This window comes from Heteronotia binoei, chromosome 3 (genome assembly GCF_032191835.1).
Source record: "Heteronotia binoei isolate CCM8104 ecotype False Entrance Well chromosome 3, APGP_CSIRO_Hbin_v1, whole genome shotgun sequence".
In the NCBI taxonomy this organism is placed as follows: Eukaryota; Metazoa; Chordata; class Lepidosauria; order Squamata; family Gekkonidae; genus Heteronotia; species Heteronotia binoei.
This window is the reverse complement of record NC_083225.1, coordinates 181,854,596-181,875,890: the sequence shown is the minus strand read 5'-3', so window position 1 is coordinate 181,875,890 and position 21,295 is coordinate 181,854,596. Positions and strand designations below refer to the sequence as shown.

The 21,295-nt window shown below is 48.3% G+C and overlaps 1 protein-coding gene across 1 annotated transcript in view; it reads left to right on the top strand.

Moving 5' to 3' along the window:
- The first annotated feature begins 5,989 nt into the window (after positions 1 to 5,989).
- Positions 5,990 to 21,295, top strand: part of EED (embryonic ectoderm development) — a 39,401-nt gene continuing 24,095 nt past the window's right edge. Inside the window, exons 1-2 of the mRNA XM_060234998.1 lie at positions 5,990 to 6,183; positions 12,371 to 12,523. Coding sequence (XP_060090981.1) covers positions 5,998 to 6,183; positions 12,371 to 12,523 — 339 coding nt within the window. The 5' untranslated portion in view covers positions 5,990 to 5,997. The remainder of the gene's footprint in view (positions 6,184 to 12,370; positions 12,524 to 21,295) is intronic.

The following is a 21,295-nucleotide window of genomic DNA, read 5'->3' as shown; positions in this document are numbered from 1 at the left end:
GGTCTTCCATTGCTCGTGCTTACTTACTTTGTACTGCTGGTACCTGCTGCCTACCATAAACACCTCATCTGTTCCTACGGGTGCTGAAGGGAACCGTTTGGCAGTTCAAACTGGGGAACTGAGAGACATCGAAAATTCCCACTGGGGAGCCATGTCGAAGCAGCAGCAAAACAAAACTCAAGTCCAGTGGCACCTTTAGGTTGATTTTAAAGGTACCACCGGATTCATAGAATCATAGAGTTAGAAGGGACCCCCAGGACCTTCTAGTCCAGGGGTGGCCAACGGTAGCTCTCCAGATGTTTTTTTGCCTACAACTCCCTTTAGCCCCAGCCATTGGCCATGCTGACTAGGGCTGATGGGAGTTGTAGGCAAAAAAACATCTGGAGAGCTACCGTTGGCCACCCCTGTTCTAGTCCAACCCCCTACACAATGCAGGAACTTCACAAACACCTCCCCCTAAGTTCACAGGATCAGCATTGCAGTCAGATGGCCATCTAAAAAGGTAACGGGAGTCTCCTGTGCAAGCACCGGTCATTTCCGACTCTGGGGTGACGTTGCTTTCACAATGTTTCCACGGCAGACTTTTTACGGGGTGGTTTGCCATTGCCTTCCGCAGTCATCTACACTTTCCCCCCAGCAAGCTGGGTGCTCATTTTACCGACCTTGGAAGGATGGAAGGCTGAGTCAGCCTGGAGCTGGCTACCTGAAACCAGTTTCTGTCGGGATTGAACTCAGGTCGTGAGCAGAGCTTAGAACTGCAGTACTGCAGCTTTAACACTATGCGCCACGGGGCTCATCTAGCCTCTGTTTAAAAACCTCCATGGAAGGAGAGCCCATAACTTGATGAGATTGGGCTTGTCTGGGCTCTCCAGGTCATAGCCCAAAATCTGTATCTGGAAAGGTTGTGGAGTTCCCAGACTGTTGAGCGAGGAGTCGGAATTAGGTCACCCTCAGTAGAAAGAACCAAACCGGATGTTATATAAGGTCTGTTTGGTATAAGGCAGCTGCTTTGGTCTGAGCAGATAGGGCACCTCCATCATTCCACTTCTGTTTAAAAGATTTTGCAAGAGATCTTCACGACAATAAAAGCACTGTGGTTAAAATCATGGGCTTCTGAACCAGTAGCATTTATATCCCATTATGAATCTGCGGGGGCGTATAACATGCTTGGAGCAAAAAAAAAGAAGCATCAGCTATGATTCTAAAATTACTCATTCAATACATGAAAAATAATTCCTATTTAAGGCATATATTCCTCTTCCTTTGCAGCTTGAGGGTATCTTTCCTGGAAACTTCAGACTGCCCCTTAAAAAAAAAAGACTTAAAAAAATCCAAATAGGAGTGTCATATTCGGATCTTGAAATGTCCTCCCAACCACAAACCTGTAGTCTTTCTTTCTTTCTTTCTTTCTTTCTTTCTTTCTTTCTTTCTTTTCTTTCTTTCTTTCTTTCTTTCTTTCTTTCTTTCTTTCTTTCTTTCTTTTTCTTTCTTTCTTTCTTTCTTTCTTTCTTTCTTTCTTTCTTTCTTTCTTTCTTTCTTTCTTTCTTTCTTTCTTTCTTTCTTTCTTTCTTTCTTTCTTTCTTTCTTTCTTTCTATGTGTTTATGCTGCCATTTCGCCCAAATAGGGTCCCAAGGCTGTGAGAACATCGGAACTTAAAAAAAAAATCAAGACAATAAGCAGCACTTAAGAACATAAGAAGGGCCCTGCTGGATCAGACCAGTGGTCCATCTAGTCCAGCATCCTGTCTCACACAGTGGCCTGTCTGTTCCTCTGAAGAGCCAACAACAGGGCAGAGAGGTTGAGGCCTTCATAGGAACATAAGAACAGCCCTGCTGGGTCAGACCAGTGGTCCATCTAGTCCAGCATCCTGTCTCACACAGTTTGCCCACCAGTTCATTAGGGTTGCCAGCCTCCAGGTGAAGTCTGGAGATCTCCTGCTTTTACAATAGAACTCCAGCTGGAAGAGATCATCTCCTCTGGAGAAAATGGTTGCTATGGAGGGTGGACTCGATGGCATTGGACCATGCTTAGGCCCCTCCCCACTTACTCCCATATCCACCCCCAAAGTCTCCAAGTATTTTCCAATCCAGAAGTGGCAATTCTACTCTGTATGGCCAACAACAGGGCACAGAGGCTGAGGCCTTCACCTGATAAGGACCCTAAAAGAGCCCTGCTGGATCAAACCAGTGTCCATCTAGTCCAGCATCCTGTCTCACACAGTGGCCAGCCAGTTCCTCTGGACAGCCAACAGAAGGGCACAGAGGCTGAGGCCTTCCCCTGAGAAGAACACCAGAAGAGCCCTGGTGGATTAGACCAGTGGTCCATCTAGTCCAGCATGCTGTCTCACACAGTGGCCAGCCAGTTCTTCTGGATGGCCAACAGTAGGACACAGAAGCCAAGGGTTTCCCAAGAACATCAGAAGAGCCCTGCTGGATCAGAGCAGTGGTCAATCTAGTCCAGCATCTCAAGATCTCACACAGTGGCCAACAACAGGGCCCAGAGTCCAAGGCCTTCCCCTGAGGTTACCATAACTGAGAAGGCCCTGTCTTGAGTTGCTACCTGTCTAGCCAAAGATGGCAGGAGCAAATGGGTAGGTTGATGTGAGAGAAGGCAATCTTCAGGGCATGCTGAAACCAAGCCACCGGCTAGCTTGTCTCGGAGAAGTGATTTAAATAGAGAAATGCCTTCACCAAGCTGGCCAACAGGGCAGTGGGAGCTTTGAGAACCACACAATACGTGTGAAAGCGCTACTTGTGACTCCTGAGCCACAGTTTGGCTACCCCTCACCTAGAGCTACCCCTGGATTATAACTCATTAAGGCTATAGAGGTGAATTCCCCGGGAGAAAAATGACACTGCTGAGGTCTCTCCCCAGACCCTACCCCCAAATCTCCAGGAATTTCTCATCCTAAAGTTAGCAGCCTTTGATTCTGAAGCAAGTTTTTGACCCACCAAAATCTAGTGGAACAAATATCTAGAGCAGGGGTGTCAAACATGCAGCCCAGCGGCCGAATTAGGCCCGCTGAATGCTTCTATCAGGCTCCCGAGCAACTGGCTGTCATCTGCTTCCTTCTCCCTCTCTCTTGCTTCCTTCCGCATCTCAACTTGCTTTGCAAGGCTTGCTCAATCGCACAGAGCAAAATCTCGATTTTCTCCATCTGTTGAGTCTCCTCCCCCTCCTGGTCCCCTGGGGAGGGAGGGAAAGATCCAGAGATTCCTTTGCCCAGTTCCCTGGATCCCATGGGAGAGAGACAAAGAAAGCACCTTTAAGACCAATGAGTGCTAATGTTTTAAGCATATTTTAAGTTTTTTTTAAAAAAATCTTTAGTCATGTTTTGTCCGTGTCCTTTAAAAAGTTTATTCCGTTGCTACCTAAGATTAAACAGGTACACACATGGCCCGGCAAGGTCTTTTATGTTAGAACTGGCCCTCATAATAATTGAGTTCGACACCCCTGAATCTACAACGTTCCTCTTTCAGTTTGTTGCTACAGGCCAAGCCTTTAGGGATTACACTCTGAAGTAAATCCCACTAAGGTCAATGTGATTTACTCCCTAGTAAGCGTGATTCAGAGGGGTAGCCCTGTTGGTCTGAAGCAACGGAACGAAGGTTAAGTTCAGTGGCACCTTGAAAACCAACAAAGGCTACAATCACATGCACTAAATAATGCATTTTCAATCAACTTTCAGTGCACTTTCCGACTGGATTGCACTGTCTGAACTGGAGAGCCAGTTTGGTGTAGTGGTTAAGTGTGCGGACTCTTATCTGGGAGAACCGGGTTTGATTCCCCACTCCTCCACTTGCGCCTGCTGGAATGGCCTTGGGTCAGCCGTAGCTATCGCAGGAGCTGTCCTTGAAAGGGCAGCTTCGGGGAGAGGCCTCTCAGCCCCACCCACCTCACAGTGGGGGGAGAAGATATAGGAGATTGTAAACCGCTCCGAGTCTCTGATTCGGAGAGAAGGATGGGGTATAAATCTGCAGACTTCTTCGAAATCCAGTTGGAAAGTGCATTGAAAGTGTATTATTCCATGTCTGTGACCGAAGCCAAAGTTTACCTCCGGGTATCACTTTTCGTGTATGCAGAATACCAATTAAAACTTTGCTCGTCTTAAAGGTGCCACAGGACTCAAGCTTTGTTCCCTAATAAGTGTGTATAGAATTGTCAGTTACTGACACTCAATTAGGGTTGCCAAGTCCAATTCAATAAATATCTGGGGACTTTGGGAGCGGAGCCAGAAGCAAGGTTGAGACAAGCACAATTGAACTCCAAAGGGAGTTCTGGCCATCACATTGAAAGGGACCGCGCACCTTTGAAATGCCTTCCTTCCATAGGAAATCATGAAGGATACGGGCACCATTTTGGGGGGCTCACAGAATTGGACCCCTGGTCCAATCTTTTTGAAACTTGGAGGGTACTTTGGGGAGAGGCACTAGATGCTATACTGAAAATCTGGTGCCTCTACCTAAAAAAAACAGCTCTCCCAGAGCCCCAGATACTCGCAGATCAATTCTCCATTATTCTCTATGGGAATAAATCTCCATAGGGAATAATGGGGTTCCCAGCAGACATTTCCCTTCCCTCCCCCCGCTTTCTGATGACCCTGAAGCGGGAGGAGGGCCTCCAAACCGGAGGGTCCCCTGCCCCCACCTGGGGGTTGGCAACCCTACACTCAATCCCAAAACCATTTACTGGGAAAGTCAGCACCACACAGTTCAAAGGGACTTGAAAAGGTAAAGGTAGTCCCCTGTGCAAGCACCAGTTGTTTCCGACTCTGGGGTGATGTCGCATCATGACGTTTTCACAGCAGACTTTTTAATGGAGTGATTTGCCATTGCCTTCCCCAGTCCTCTACATCAGGGTTCCCCAACCCTCGGGCTGTGGACCAGTCCCGGTCTGTAGTCTGTTAGCAACCAGGCCGTGAGTTGTATAATTATTTCATAATATATTACAATGTAGTAGTAATAGTAATAAGACATTGGATTTATATCCTGCCTTCCACTCCGAATCTCAGAGTGGTTCACAATCTCCTTTACCTTCCTCCCCCACAACAGACACTCTGTGAGCAGTGTTCCCTCTAAGCTGCAGAGTCTTGTGAGCAAAAATTCCACTTTGTGAGCTATTGGCATTAAAGTTGTGAGCTACTGCATACATTATTGTGCTTTGGGGTCATTTTTCCTGAGCTAAAACAAAAATGAGTAAGCTGGAGCCTAAAAATCTGTGAGCTAGTTCACACTAACTCAGCTTAGAGGGAACACTGCCTGTGAGGTGGGTGGGAGCTCTCCCAGAAGCTGCCCTTTCAAGGACAACTCCTGCGAGAGCTATGACTGACCCAAGGCCATCCCAGCAGCTGCAAGTGGAGGAATGGAGAATCAAACCGGGTTCTCCCAGATAAGAGTCTGAACACTTCACCACGACATCAAACTAGAGATAAAGTGCACAATTGCATCAACCCGAAACCATCACACACACACCCGTCCCTGGAAAACTTGTTTTCCACAAAACTGGTCCCTGGTGCCAAAAAGGTGCTCAGGGGTCATTTTGTAGAAAAAGAGGTACTGGAGCTCATTAAAAAAGGTAAAGGTAGTCCCTATGCAAGCACTGGTCATTTCCGACTCTGGGGTGACATCGCTCTCACTACATTTTCATGGCAGACTTTTTATAGGGTGGTTTGCATTGCCTTCCCCAGTCATCTACACTTCCCCCCGCAAGCCAGGTACTTGCTCCCGCGCAAAAGGCATCTTAGCATCACCCGAGCCCCACAATTCCCCAGCAACGCGCGCCCCCTAACGGTGGAATCCCCCCACAGTCCTAAACGCTCCACTTGTCTTCCCGCTTTCCTCTCCTACGCTTGCTTCTTTTTCAGCAGCGTGGCTTTCGTTTTTTACGACACCCCCGCCGCGCTTCACGGCAGCGTGGCTAAGGAAGCCCCAGCCCCGCCCCCGCATTTCCTCTGCCCGCTGCGCATGCGCCGTGTTGGAGGAGCGGCCTCGTCCTCCATGCCGCGTCCGTCGCTTTACGGCAGCGCCCGGGGATGGGGGGCGGGGAAGATGTCTGAGCGGAGAAGGGGAGGCGGAGGCCGGGGAGACTCCGCCGCTGCCGCCGCTGCGGAGATGCCGGCCAAGAAGCAGAAGCTGAGCAGCGACGAGAACAGCAACCCGGGGGACCTGTCCGGGGACGAGAATGTGAGGAGGCCGTTGGGGGGAAGGCGAGGGGCAGGCTTCGGGCCTAGCTCGTCTCCTAGCAACGGGTGGGTGGGGCTGCCTCTGAGGCCCCTGGCTTGGCGCGAGGAGCAGTGGGGAAGAGGCGGGTGATTTGGAAGCCTCAGGCGGCCGCCTCGTGCAAGGCTCGGTTGCTTGGCGGGAGGGAAGGGCGCATGGGGCGATTCGGGGTTAAATTATCTGCATGCATGGCTGCTGCAGCTGTACTTGCTTTTGTGTGTCCTGTGTGTTTTCTCCATCCCATTCTTCAAAGGAAGTCAGGGTTGGGAGCAGCGTTCTCTGCCCTCTAGGCTGCGTTAGTGCGAGGTAGCTCTCAGTTTTTGTAGCCTTCAGCTGTCAGCTCACCCACATTTTTTGCCTTAACTCAGGAAAAATGGCCCCAGAGCAAATTTATTTTATGTTGTAGCTCACCACTTTTAATGCCAGTAGCTCACCAAGTAGAATTTTTTGTTCAGAAGACTAAAGTAGGAGTCCAGTTAAGACCAACAGTTTTATTTAGAATGTAAGCTTTCGTATGCTTGTATGGAGAGATGGTGGCTCAGTGGTAGAGCATCTGCTTGGGAAGCAGAAGGTCCCAGGTTCAATCCCTGGCATCTCCAAAAAAGGGTCCAGGCAAATAGGTGTGAAAAACCTCAGCTTGAGAACCTGGAGAGCCGCTGCCAGTCTGAGTAGACAGTACTGACTTTGATGAATTAAGGGTCTGATTCAGTATAAGGCAGCTTCATATGTTCCTTCCTTCTTTCCCTCCCTCCCTTCAATAGTGGAGGGATGGTGGCTCAGTGGTAGAGCATCTGCTTGATAAGCAGAAGGTCCCAGGTTCAATCCCCAGCATCTCCAACTCAAAAGGGTCCAGGCATATAGGCGTGAAAAACCTCAGCTTGAGACCTTGGAGAGCCACTGCCAGTCTGAGTAGACAATACTGACTTTGATGGACCAAGGGTCTGATTCAGTATAAGGCAGCTTCATACGTTCATATATGTTCTTCGGACGAGAGGATGGGGTACATTGAGCTGAAATACGTATAGCTGGTGGGTTAAGAAGTGTTAACTGATGCAAAAGTTAGGATCGATTGGCAAAATAGTGTACTAAATTGGAAGACCATTTGATCTGGATAGCACTTGCGTGGGAAATCAATAAAAGGTAATAAAAGTTGCCTGTTAATCACTCTTGCTAGGTAAAACAAAAGGACATGAGTTAGTGTGAGGTCACTCTGTTTTTTAGCCTTCACCTGTCAGCTAACACGTTTTTTGTCTTAGCTCAGAAAAAATGGTCCCAGAGCAAAAAACTAATTTATGCAGTAGCTCACCAAGTAGAATTTTTGTTCAGAAGACTAAAGTTGGAGTCCAGTATCACCTTTAAGACCAAAGTATTATTCAGAAAGTAAGCTTTTGTATGCGTGCATACGTCTGTGGCGCAGAGTGTTAAAGCTGCAGTACTGCAGTCCTCTGCTCACGACCTGAGTTCGATCCCTGGCAGAAGCCGGGTTTTCAGGTAGCCGGCTTGAGGTTGACTTAGCCTTCCATCCTTCGGAGGTCGGTCAAATGAGTACCCAGCTTGCTGGGGGGAAAGTGTAGATGACTGGGGAAGGCAATGGCAAACCACCCCGTAAAAAGTCTGCCGTGAAAACAGTGCTTGCACAGGGGACCTTTCCTTTCCATACGTCTTCAGACAAGGAACGAGGTACAGTGAGCAGAGCTACTTATAGCTGGTGGGCAGTGGTTTAGAATGCTGTGCTCTGTAGCTCTGCTCCTTGTACCTCATTCTTTGTCTGAAGAAGTATGCGTGCATACAAAAACTTACATTCTGAATAAAGCTTTGTTGGTCTTAAAGGTGTTACTGGACTCCCATTTTGTTCTGTTGCTTCAGACCAACACGGCTGCCCACCTAGATCTGTTCATAAGACTCCACAGTTTAGAGGGAGTATTGGTTGGGAGTTCTTCTTTTGCCAGCAACTCTCTGACTTGTAGGGATGCCAGCCTCCAGATGAGACCTGGGGATCCCCCAGAATTGCAGCTCATCTTCAGACTACTGAGATCATCTCCCCAGGAGAAAATGCTTGCTTTGGAGGGTGGACTCGATGACATTGTACCTCATTGAGGTCCCTGTCCTCCCCAGGCTCCATCCCCAAATCTCCAAAAGTTTCCCAACCTAGAGGTGGCAACCATACCCTCATCCTGTGTTGGTGGCCAGGTGGAACCTGGCAACTGTACCTCTTAGGGCGGGTCCATGGTCTTACCTGGAGGCTGGCATCCCTACAAGTCATATGTGGGACTCTAATTTTGTTGTGCTACTACAGGTTAGGGTTGCTAACTTGGAGATTTGAAGTTTGGCGTCTGGGAGTACAGGATTTGTGGAGAGAGCAGGCATTTTCTCTAGGAGAATGGATCTCTGTAGTCTGTAGCTCAGGGGTGTCAAGCATGCAGTTTGGGGGCCAAATCAGGCCCCTAGGGGGCTCCTATCAGGCTCCCGAGCAACTGGCTGTCATCTGTGTTCTTCTCCGTATATCTTGCTTCCTTCAGCATAACAGCTTTGCTTTGTAAGGCTTGCTCAATTGCACAGGAGCTTCAGAGCTATTTTCTCCATTGGCTGAGACTCCTCTCTTGGGGAGGAAGGGGGGAGGAATAGCTTGCTTTGCCAGGCTCTCTCAATTGCACAGCAGAGCTACTGAGCCAAGCCTCTCTTCTTTTTATTGGCTAAAACTCCTCCCCCACCCCATCCCCTGGGGAAGGAAGGAAAGAGGCAGATCTTCCTTTGCCCTGGTTCCCATGGGAGAGATACAAAGGAAGCATCTTTAAGACCAATGAGTGCTAACGTTTCAAGCATGTCTTAAATTAAAAAAAAATATATTAGGGTTTGTGTTCTTTATAAAATTTTTATCTCTGCTACCTAATCTTAAATAGGTACACACACGGCCTGGCCCGACATGGCTCAGCCCAACCCAACATGGCCCAGCCCAACAAGGTCTCATTTATGTCGGATCCGGCCCTCATAACAAATGTATTCGGCACATCTGCTGTAGCTCAATGCAATCTGGAAGATCTCCAGGTGCAGCCTGGAGTTTGGCAACCTCATGACACACTGTGAGCTAAACTTGAGGCATCGTCCTTGGGTTTGCGCTGGGGAAAGCTGATGAAGAAGAAGATATTGGATTTATATCCCGCCCTCCATTCCGAAGAGTCTCAGAGCGGCTCACCATCTCCTTTACCTTCCTCCCCCACAACAGACACCCTGTGAGGTGGGTGGGGCTGGAGAGGGCTCTCACAGCAGCTGTCCTTTCAAGGACAACCTCTGCCAGAGCTATGGCTGACCCAAGGCCATGCTAGCAGGTGCAAGTGGAGGAGTGGGGAATCAAACCTGGTTCTCCCAAATAAGAGTCCACACACTTAACCACTACACCAAAAGTGCTTTGGGTAGCCTGATTCTGGTCAGGACCGCCAGGACCCGGAAGCGATTGGGAGTGCGTGTCAGCAAATAAGGCCTCCAATGCCATTTTGAATTGGAAACACAGTGCAAGGGAAAGGTAGGAGCCCCTCCTCTCCTAGAGTTGGCTCCTGTGGCACTCTTAGCTAGCTTTCCTTAGTGCTGCCCACCTGAAACAAGATCCGGGAGCCCCGGGTTCAAATCCCCACACTGCCATGGAAGGTCTCTGGGTGATCTTGGAAGTAAGCTGCGTAGAATTTGGTAGAGCTTCCAAGGAAGTAAGTTCCATCCAACTCAGTGTGGCTTACTTCTAAGTAAGTACACTGAATATCAGAAAAGTCAGCAGGGATTCCCACCGGCCATGGGACTAAGTCCCACCTGGACCACTTCCGCTGCTCTGCTCAGCCACTACGTTTGATTTATTTGAAATATTCCTGTGCACCGTTCCATCCAACTCAGGATCCCTAAGGTGATGAAATCCTTCCCCCTCGTCTTGCAGATCAAATCTGATCTGTGATGGCTAGAAATAGAGCTCTTTGTGTCAGCCTCTGCCTGGGGGACTTGCCTTTCTGATTTGCTGGTGCTGCTGTTTACTGGAAGAAAGGTAATGCACGAGTATCAGCAGAACGGGGCTTTAAAAGGATCTGGGAAATTGCTCTCGTGGCATAATTAATATATTACAAGATGATGTGTATCAACTCCCAAGCCAGCAAATTTGTGGCAAATGCTTAAGATAACATGTGATATATTTTCTCAGTGCTATAAGTGATAGATTAGAGGGATGAATGCTGCCTATGGTTTATGCCTTGAATTTTTTTGTGTGTCGGTCTTGTTTGTGTATTCTTTTTATATCATAAAAGCATTTAGGCAGCTGTACACATTTATGGAGGGCAGGCAGTGAGCGCCAGTTTGGTGTAGTGGTTAAGTGCGCGGACTCTTCCCTGGGAGAACCAGGTTTGATTCCCGACTCCTTCACCTGCTGGAGTGACCTTGACTCAGTCATAACTTCCTCAGAGCTGTTCTGCTCAAGAGCAGTTTCTGTGAGAGCTCTCTCAGCCCCACCTACCTCACAAGGTGTCTGTTGTGGAGAGGGGAAGGGAAAGGAGATTATAAATTGCTCGGAGACTCCTTCGGGTAGCGAAGGGTGGGGTATAAATCCAATCCTCCTCTGAGGCATTTCTCTTGCCTTAGGCAGCAGGAGATACCTTTTGGGGGGTGGGTGGGCTTGCTTTGGGATCCTTTAAAGACATAGTTGGCATGGTGCATTACAGGGGTGGCCAACGGTAGCTCTCCAGATGTTTTTTTTGCCTACAACTCCCATCAGCCCCAGCCAGCATGGCCAATGGCTGGGGCTGATGGGCGTTGTAGGAAAAAACATATGGAGAGCTACTGTTGGCCACCCCTGGTGTATTAGTTAGAGTCTTGGACTGTGGAGCTCTCCTCTGCCAGGACGCTCAGTGGAAGACTGTGAGCCAGTCGCTCTGTCTCTTGTCAGCCTAACCTCTCTCACGGAGTCGTTATGAAAATAAAACGGGATGAACCGAGTCTGCATGCTGCCCTGCACTCTTTGAAGGAATGGCGAGATAACAATGCGCCAAGATAGAAGAGAACAAAGCAGGAGTCAAGCAGCCCCTTTTAGACCAACAAACCTTTATTCAGAACGTCAGCTTTTGCGCGCACACACACGTCTTCAGACGAGGAATGACGTGTCACTGTTTTATTTGTTTCCCACGCGAATGCAACCCAGATCAAAGGTTTTCTGAATTTGTTAATTTTACTGTTCAGCTCTTGGATTTTTAACTTTGTACCACTTCACGCTCTAAACCCAACAAGCTGTATGTAGCTCTGCTTACTGTACCTTATTCCTCGTCTGAAGAAGCGTGCGTGCGCACAAAAGCTTACGTTCTGAATAAAAGTCTGTTGGTTTTAAAGGCGCTACTTGACTCCTGCTTTGTTGCACTGCTTCAGACCGACGCGGCTGCCCACCTGGATCAGATAGAAGAGAGTGAGTGCATCCCACCCTTCTTCAGAGCTCATGTTAATTTGCAGATTTAACTGGTCAGTCATGAGGTGCAAGAAAGATGGTATGGATGTTTCAGGGTTAGCCTCATAGCCCTTTTCTGTTGTCAGGGCCTTTGTGTTCTGCCTAGAAATGTAACTCTCCTGCTGTTAGGTCCTCTGATTGCGTGTTCTTTAGATGGCCACTTTGTTGAACCTGACACAGAAACCAGTTCCACAGTATGTTTGTTGGTTTTGAAGGTCCCACCGGGTTCTTGTTGATCTGGAGGCAGAACAATAAGAACGTAAGAGAAGCCATGTTGGATCAGGCCAGTTGCCCATCCAGTCCAACACTCTGTGTCACACAGTGGCCAAAATACACACACACACTGTGGCTAATAGCCACCGATGGACCTTTGCTCCATATCTTCATCCAATCCCCTCTTGAAGCTGGCTATGCTTCTAGCCGCCACCACCTCCTGTGGCAGTGAATTTGTGAAATGGGAACTTAAAACCGGGCCCTTATTACAGGAGTTTGAATTGTCTGATCCCAGTAGCTTTGCAGCTGCATGACACGTTGTTGGGAAACTCTCTTAACTTCTTGGGGTTACTTAATTGTGAACGGGTTTCTGTGTCCATGCTCGAGCGTGTGGGAACGCTTCTGCTCAGGAGCTAGCTTGCTTTTAATCTGAGTTTAATTCTGTCTGTTTTAAACAAATCGTTTTGTTCTCAGGATGATGCTGTCAGTATAGAGAGCGGTACTAACACAGAACGCCCTGACACTCCCACAAACACTCCCAATGCTCCCGGAAGGAAAAGCTGGGGGAAAGGAAAATGGAAGTCAAAGAAATGCAAATATTCCTTCAAGTGTGTCAACAGCCTCAAGGTCTGTAACTTTCGATTTTATATATTCTAATTTGGGTTTAACTGTTGATTGTTTTCTTTGATGATGTAACCCACCCTGAGCTTGTCCTAGTGGAAGGGCAGGCTATAAATCAAAATAAATGAATAAAATTTGTACTCTAAAAATCTATGAGATGTTTGCTTTTCGGTAACAGCTTCTATGTAATGAAGATGGTTGTATTGCTGACATTTTAAAAAATGCTAGTAAATTTTTGTTCTTATTCTGTAATCCAAAGGAGAAAGAGTTGTGCTAGATCAGACGAAGAATGTATTTTGTACCATGTTTTGTTTCCTGCAGCAGCCCATTAGATGGCTGTGGGCCTTCCCAAGCAGGGCTTTGCGAAAATGGTGGTTGCTAGCAATACCCGTTCTAAGCTGTGGAGTCTTGTGAGCAAAAATTCTACTTTGTGAGCTACTAGCATTAAAGCTGTGAGCTACTGCATAAATTAGTTTCCTCTGGGACCATTTTTCCTGAGCTAAGACACAAATGTGTGAGCCGGAGGCTAAAAAACTGTGAGCTAGCTCGCACTAATTCAACTTAGAGGGAACACTGGTTACCAGTATCTTCGGGTGCGGGGGGGAGACTGACTCTGAAAGTGAGGGTCTGAATAGCTATCATACCTAAGGCATTTTCATGCATGCTTCAAGAATATGTGCCGTTTTCCCCCTCTCCAAGTTAGTTGCTATTTTCACATCTTAAGCAAATTTAGTAGGTGTCTGAGAGGAAACAAGTAACTATTTAGAAGAAGATGAGTAGCGCTTCAGATTCACTTCAGTGCCTCACAAAAGCTTTTACCCTGCCACCAATTTTGTTCGTCTTTGTGCTGCTGGACTCTGGCTCCTTTCTACTGCTATTTAGAAGAAATTTCAGGGGTTTTTTTAAATCCCTGGAATAAAATGGTTTTCACATCCTACACGTATTGAACTCGAACATGGTGCGTTTTAGGAGAAGTGCTCCTTTTAGAGGCATACAACACTGTTTTGTCATAAATAGGTCTGAAATACTGGTTCTAAAAAAAGTGCCCTTTTGTTGGGGTGTTTGTTCTGTTTAAGTTTAAATAACAGGGAAGCAGAGTTATATTTTCACAACTAACAGGAAATTGAAGGGTGTGGAGGGTTTCTTCCCCCCTTCAGACTTTGAAAAAAGTTAACCACCAGTAGAGAGTACTAAAATACAGATGGTATAGGAAATAGTTGCTCAGTAGGGAAAGTGCATCTTTGAAGCAAAGATGCTTAACCTGATCATTAAAATTTCATGTGACTTGAAGAAGATTGCTGGGGAGAGTGTAGAAGTGTCCCTCTACCTGAAGATCTGTGAAAAACATTTGTTCTTTCCTGGAAATAATGCATGGGTGGTGGGGTGATTGGGCTTAAACTCTTTACAGCTTCTAAAGTAGCTGCACTCTTTTTTATTTTAAGAATATACATTGGGATGCACATTGTTCTGCTTGCCAAGGATAGCACCTGATCTTCTTCGTGGTCTCTGTGCAGTCCCACACATGGGTTTTCCCGTCAGGACGAACCCTACCTCGGAGATTTTAAAAGCTAGCCTAGGCGTTATTTTTGGCGCGCACTCCCTTCCGTCCTGGGGAGCAGGCATCCACTGCGCATGCCTGGAACGGGAGGGAGGCGCCCCACCCAGCCAGTTTCTTTCCAACCGTCGCCCGGGATAGTCTTACCTCGTTGCGCTCCTTTTTTACCTCAGAACCTAGCCTTCGCTTCTTCGTCGTTTCCTCTCTTTTATTCCATTTTCCTTCTTATATTCTTATACTCTTCATTACTCTTCAAAAAAAAAAAAAAAGAAAAAAAAAAGAAAAAAATATCTTTCCTGCTTTTACCTCAGACCTCCCTTCCCCTACCCCCCCTCCCCCCCGGGCGTATGGAAGGAAGGGATAGTAGAATAACCTTTAAAAGGTGTTCGCGTTGTAGGGCAAAAATCCCTACATCGGACGGACATTCACTTTGTTTATTTTGCCTGGGAGAAGCCCATAAAGTAGACGCCTGTGCGCATTGCCTTCAATTCGGCAAACAGGCGCGGAAAAACAGGGCCGCTAGACTGAGAAGTCATCTTATGGAGTCTGTGCTTCACCCTGAAATGTCGCAATCCTCTACTACAAGTAAGTCGCCTCCCCTTCTGTCTCCCCAAGGGGACGGCGCAAGGTCGGCAGCTTCAGTGGCCACTGTTCCCAGCAAGCATAAACCCGGCGATGCCGCGAAAACCGGCGACGGCGCGAAGACGTCACAACAAACGGTCGCGCCTATTAAATTGAAAACTGGGAAGCACACCAAGAAACACAAGCACTCCGATCCGAAGGGCCCGAAGGATTCGAGAAAACCTACCGACCCGAAGGAACCGAAAAAATCTACCGACCCGAAGGACTCGAAAAAACCTACCGCTCCGAACAAACCTTCGGAACAACACGAGTCTGACAGACATGGTGATCCGTCCACACCCGGATCCGATACCCAGGAAGCGGCCACTCCGCTTACGGACTCACCGCATCAGCAGACGGAGGAAGTTATCCCGGTTCCGTCCCGATCTCCTTCTTTGCAAGGATCCATACCAGACCCTTCGCTGGAGAAGATCCGAGACCCGCTGCAGTGGACTCAACAACACATCAACCCCAGATCGTTCCGCGATATGTCGAATCCCATCCAATATAGACACGATGCTCATCGCTACTTTGATACTCATCGATTCCCAGCCAGATCTCCGAGCATCGAGAGACATCGGTACCATCATACACGTTTCCCGGAGAGATCCCCTAGCAGGGGGAGGGACCGCTATCGCTACAACCCGAGATCTCGGTCTCCATCCATGTCCCCGAGAAGACGCTACTACACCTCGAGGTCTCCATCAATGGATTCCCATCAATGCTGCGGTTACCACCACTCTCGGTACCGTGCAGATCACCACAGGAACCAATCCAAGGAAGCAACTCCCGACCAACGGAGTAAGCAGCCAACGAAACAGCCATCTCCGACTCCTTCCACTTCGACCTCTAAACCTAAGAACACGAGTCCAACCAGACCGGACCCGCAAGCACCCGAACCTGACAACTCCGATGTCGAATCCGACGCGTCATCGGACTCGATGCAATCGATGTCCTCTCCTGGATCCCCAGCTTCAGATATTGCAAAGCCTGCAGATTTGTCACCATCCGACGGAGCCAAAACATATCTGGACTTGGTCGCAAACATGGCTTCTGCTCTTAATGTAAAGCTGACATCGGACGCGCCCAAGGTCACGGATGTAGTTCACGATTTGGTCCATTCGGACCTACCCGCTGGTTCCTTTCTGCCAATGCTTCCGGTGCATCTAGATGCCATTAAAGAAGCCTGGGACAAGCCGGCATCTATTCCTCCCACGTCAAAGCGCATCGAATCCCTATACAAGATCCAAGCTACGGAGTCGAAGTTTCTTTTCAGTCACCCGGCTCCGAACTCGATGATAGTCCACTCTTCCTCCAAATCGAAGCAGACTCGTCATCCTGTACCCCCGGAGAAGGAGGGCAGGAAATTGGACACACTGGGAAGGAAGATGTATTCCATCTCCACAGCAAACGCCAAAATCAATAATTATTTGGCATATTTTGCTGCTTACTCCCACAATCTGTCCTCCCAACTGGGCACGCTTGTCTCGGCTCTACCAGAACCTGCTCAAAAACAGGCATGCACATTATTACAGGAGCTCAATAGAGTCTCCAAACAACAGATAAATACCATTCGTCACTCCGTGGGATGCACCTCCAAGGCGATGGCTGCCTCCATTGCCTTGAGAAGGCACGCCTGGCTTCGCTCCTCTTCCCTACAACCCGACATTAAATTCAAAATCGAAGATCTCCCTTTCGACGGCCAAGGCCTTTTTAATGCCACGACAGACGACATACTCACCACAGTCGACGACAGCCGCAAACGGGCAAAAAGACTTGGTGTGACCCAACAGCAACAGCAGGGCTACAAAGCCAGACCATGGAAGCCAATGCCATTCAAACGCTCCAGGTCCCCTCGACAGTCGGAATACTGGAAGCGTAAGGCTCCACCATCTAAGCAACCTTTTAACCAGCGGCAGCAAAGACCACAACAACCTAAAAAGACTGCAACTGCATCCAAGCAGTCTCTTTGACTCTCCACCTCTGCCACCTCACAACACTTCCAGACTCCTACCGTTCTACGAGAACTGGAAGTTAATTACCACAGACAAATGGGTCCTGAATATCATTTTAAGAGGTTATTCAATAGAGTTTCATTCTCCCCCTGCAAGACACCACTTTGTTGCAACCCCTCCATCCCCTCCCCTCCAAGAAGAGATCATCACTCTTATGGCCAAGGCGGCCATAGAACCTGTCCCAGATCAGTACCATCGGACAGGCTTCTACTCCCGGTACTTTCTAGTCCCCAAGAGGGATGGAGGTCAGCGCCCGATTTTGGACCTCAGGGCTCTCAACAAGTTCATCCACCACAGAAAATTCAGGATGGTCACCCTCCAATCCATTTTGCCCCTAATCCCTCAAAATGCTTGGATGGCGCTGGTAGACTTACAGGATGCCTATTTTCACCTAACAATCCATCAAGGCCACAGAAAGTTCCTGAGATTTGCCGTGGGAAACAGACATTATCAGTTTCGAGCGCTTCCGTTCGGACTCTCCACAGCACCCAGGACTTTTACAAAGTGTATGGCGGTGGTCGCTGCATACCTCAGACAGCGCGGAATTGCAACTTACCCATACATAGACGATTGGCTCCTTGTGGGGCCTTCAAGGCCACAACTGGAAAAAGACATTGCTATAACCCTTGCACTCTTAGCAGACCTGGGTCTCCAAGTCAACCAGCAAAAATCGAATTTAATCCCCTCACAGGACATTCAATTCATAGGGGCTCGCCTCTGCACCACGGACCACAGGGCGTACCTCCCAACAGACAGAATAGCCTCTATTCACACACTAGCCACAGAAATAATGCAACAGCCAAAACAAACAGCTTTCACCATTCAACGCATGTTAGGACTCATGGCAGCGACAACGGCGGTCCTACCACATGCAAGACTCCGTATGAGGCCCCTACAAATCTGGTTTGTTCGTGCATATCGTCCCCAACACCAATCTCAACAAACCCTCCTAACTGTCCCAAACAACATCCTTCCCTCTCTGGGATGGTGGACAGTTCGAAATCATTTGCTGACAGGCATGCCATTCTTAAGACCAAGCCCGTCAGCGGTAGTCACAACAGATGCATCAAGGTGGGGCTGGGGAGCCCATCTAAACACCCTCTCAGTCCAGGGGCAATGGACGCCATACGAACAGTCGCTCCATATCAACTGCCTGGAGCTCTTAGCCGTCCACAGAGCTCTGAAATCATTCCTGCCAACTCTTCACGGCCGTCACGTTCAAATAGCGTCCGACAACGTGGCGACTGTGTTCTATATAAACAGGCAAGGAGGGACTGCATCTACCCGTCTTTGCAAGCGAGCAATGCACCTCTGGCACTGGAGTATCGCGCATCAGATCCATCTCACTGCAGTACATCTCCCCGGTGCCCAGAACACACAAGCGGACACATTGAGCAGGTATCTCATCAACGACCACGAGTGGTCACTCCACAGGCAATACCTCCTACCAGTGTTCCAGAAATTCGGAACACCATCAATAGATGTGTTTGCTGCACCAGACAATGCACAATGTGCTCTCTTCTTTATGAGAGGTCCGCCCTCACCACAATCTGCAGGGGATGCCTTCATTCAGAGATGGACAGGTCCATTACATTTCCTCTTCCCACCGTTTCCACTGATAACACGATCAATACAGAAAATTCAACTGGACAATACAAATTGTATTCTAATCACACCGTGGTGGCCTCGCCAACCATGGTTCACAACGCTCCTTTTCCTATCGGACAATACTTACCATCACTTCCCCCGGGCCAAGAATCTCCTCTCACAACAGAACGGCAGGGTTCTTCATCACGACCCGGACAGACTCCGCTTGACAGCTTGGAGGATACTTTCTCAGAATTCCCTGAGGGAGTGAGAAACGTCCTATTAAATGCACGAAAACCATCAACGAGAAAGTCATATTCCATGAAATGGAAAAGATTTTCCATCTACGCAACCAAGCATAACTTTAAACCTTTGTCTGCCTCTATGCCTCAAATCTTGGCCTATACATTGTCATTATCTGAAAAGGGGCTAACTCATTCGTCTTTAAAGGTGCACCTGGCAGCAATCTCAGCTTTTCACCCTCACATACAAGGACGGTCTGTATTCTCACACCCCGCTGCGAAATCCTTCTTGAAAGGAATTTTACACCTGCATCCACCATCACGACAACTGTACCCCAGTTGGAGTTTATCTCTAGTATTAAGCCAGCTAATGAAACCACCTTTTGAACCCATGGCTTCAATCCCTTTGCATTTCCTCTCGTGGAAAACGGCGCTGCTAGTCGCACTTACCTCCGCTAAAAGAGCCAGCGATATTTGTGCGTTTAGAGCAGACACGCCTTACACCATTTTTCATCACGATAGGGTAGTGTTACGACCAGATCCTACCTTCTTGCCTAAGGTAGTATCCACGTTTCACCTCCACAGGATCACAACTCTACCCGCTTTCTTTCAACGTCCTACGGATAAGGGCCAAGAAGCCCTACACTGCCTAGATGTTAGACGGGCACTCGCCTATTACATAGATAGAACAGCATCATTCAGGAAGGACTCCAGACTCTTTGTGGCCTATGGACGGCACAATAAGGGACAAAAGATATCTACGCAGAGACTTTCGAAATGGTTGGTTGCTGCTATAAAGCTGTGTTACAGACTAGCAAAGCAGCCGGTTCCAACTACACTACGAGCTCACTCTACAAGAGCTTTGTCAACATCATCTGCCTTAGCCAGAGGGGTCTCCATGGAAGACGTCTGCGCTGCCGCCGCCTGGTCTTCCACCTCGACCTTTGCTATGCACTACGCTCTGGACGTTCGTGCTAGGCAAGATGCCTCCTTTGGACAGGCAGTACTCCGCTCTATCTTCGACTAAGATACGATCTGGATCCGGTAAGTACCAACTTACCTTGGAGTCCAATACTTGCTTGACTGATTTGCATTAACATTGCATTAATTTTTCTCTCCTACTCTAGTGCCAGCACCCACCACCGTGCAGTTCAGCTTATCAGTCACCCATGTGTGGGACTGCACAGAGACCACGAAGAAGATAAACAGGTTACTCACCTGTAATTGATGATCTTCGAGTGGTCATCTGTGCAGTCACACACGCCCGCCCAACCATCCCCGCTGCTGGCCACTGGTACTCTGCAACCGCTCATCTACTATGTCGGCGGCGGGGAAAGAAACTGGCTGGGTGGGGCGCCTCCCTCCCGTTCCAGGCATGCGCAGTGGATGCCTGCTCCCCAGGACGGAAGGGAGTGCGCGCCAAAAATAACGCCTAGGCTAGCTTTTAAAATCTCCGAGGTAGGGTTCGTCCTGACGGGAAAACCCATGTGTGTGACTGCACAGATGACCACTCGAAGATCATCAATTACAGGTGAGTAACCTGTTTTTCTCTGTTTAGAATTAATAATACAAAACAAGCAAATGTTCGGAGTGGAGGGCGGGATATAAATCCAAAATGTTGAAATGTTTGAAATTCTCCTGCCATCATTAGCTACTGACAGTCTCAAAGAGTTATGCAGAAACATGTGCTTGGTCACTGTGGAAGCCTTGTTTCCATCTTGTTGGGGCTCTAGCTTGGAGAAACGTCAACTGAGGGGTGACATGATTGAGGTTTACAAGATTATGCATGGGATAGAGCAGGTAGAGAAAGAAGTACGTTTTCTCCCTTTCTCACAATACGAGAACGTGTTGTGTGAGATTTATATAAGTTAGCCTTCACTGAGAAAGAGATGCTTCTAACTTCCCGCCAAAGGCACATTAAGTCATGCTGTTTGGAAATACATGTTATGGGTGACGCAGGAATGTGTCAAAAGTAGCTTCCCTGTGCCTTGACCTGGATAGCCCACGCAAGCCCGATCTTGTAAAATCTTGGAAGCTGAGCAAGGTTGACTGTTGTTCTTGGATGGGAGACTGTCCTTGAAATACCCAGTCGGAAGGCAGGGGCAGGCTTATTCAGCCACTTCCCTAAATATCTTCCAGGCCCCCAGTAGGGGTTAGTCACCAGAGGCCAACATGACTTCCATGTGCAGGCACCCATGCACACACCAACAATATAAAAATACACTCCCAAAAACTTCCCTGTGAGGTTTAGGGATAAGAACATAAGAGAAGCCATGTTGGATCAGGCCAATGGCTCATCCAGTCCAACACTGTGTGTCACACAGTGGCCAAAAAATCCAGGTGCCATCAGGAGGTCCATCAGTGGAACCTGGACACTAGAAGTCCTCACACTGTTGTCCCTCCCAAGCACCAAGAATACAGAGCATCACTTGCCCCAGACAGAGAGTTCCAACAATACTCTGTGGCTAATAGCCGCTAATGGACATCTGCTCCAGATGTCTATCTAGTCCCCTCTTGAAGCTGTCTATGCTTGTAGCCGCCGCCACCTCCTGTGGCAGTGAATTCCACGTGTTAATCACCCTTTGGGTGAAGAAGTACTTCCTTTTATCTGTTCTAACCCGACTGCTCAGCAATTTCATTGAGTGTCCATGAGTTCTCGTATTGTGAGAAAGGGAGAGCAGTACTTCTTTCTCTACCTTCTCTATCCCATGCATACCTGCGCTATGCCATTGAGTACATTTACTCACACACGCGTCAT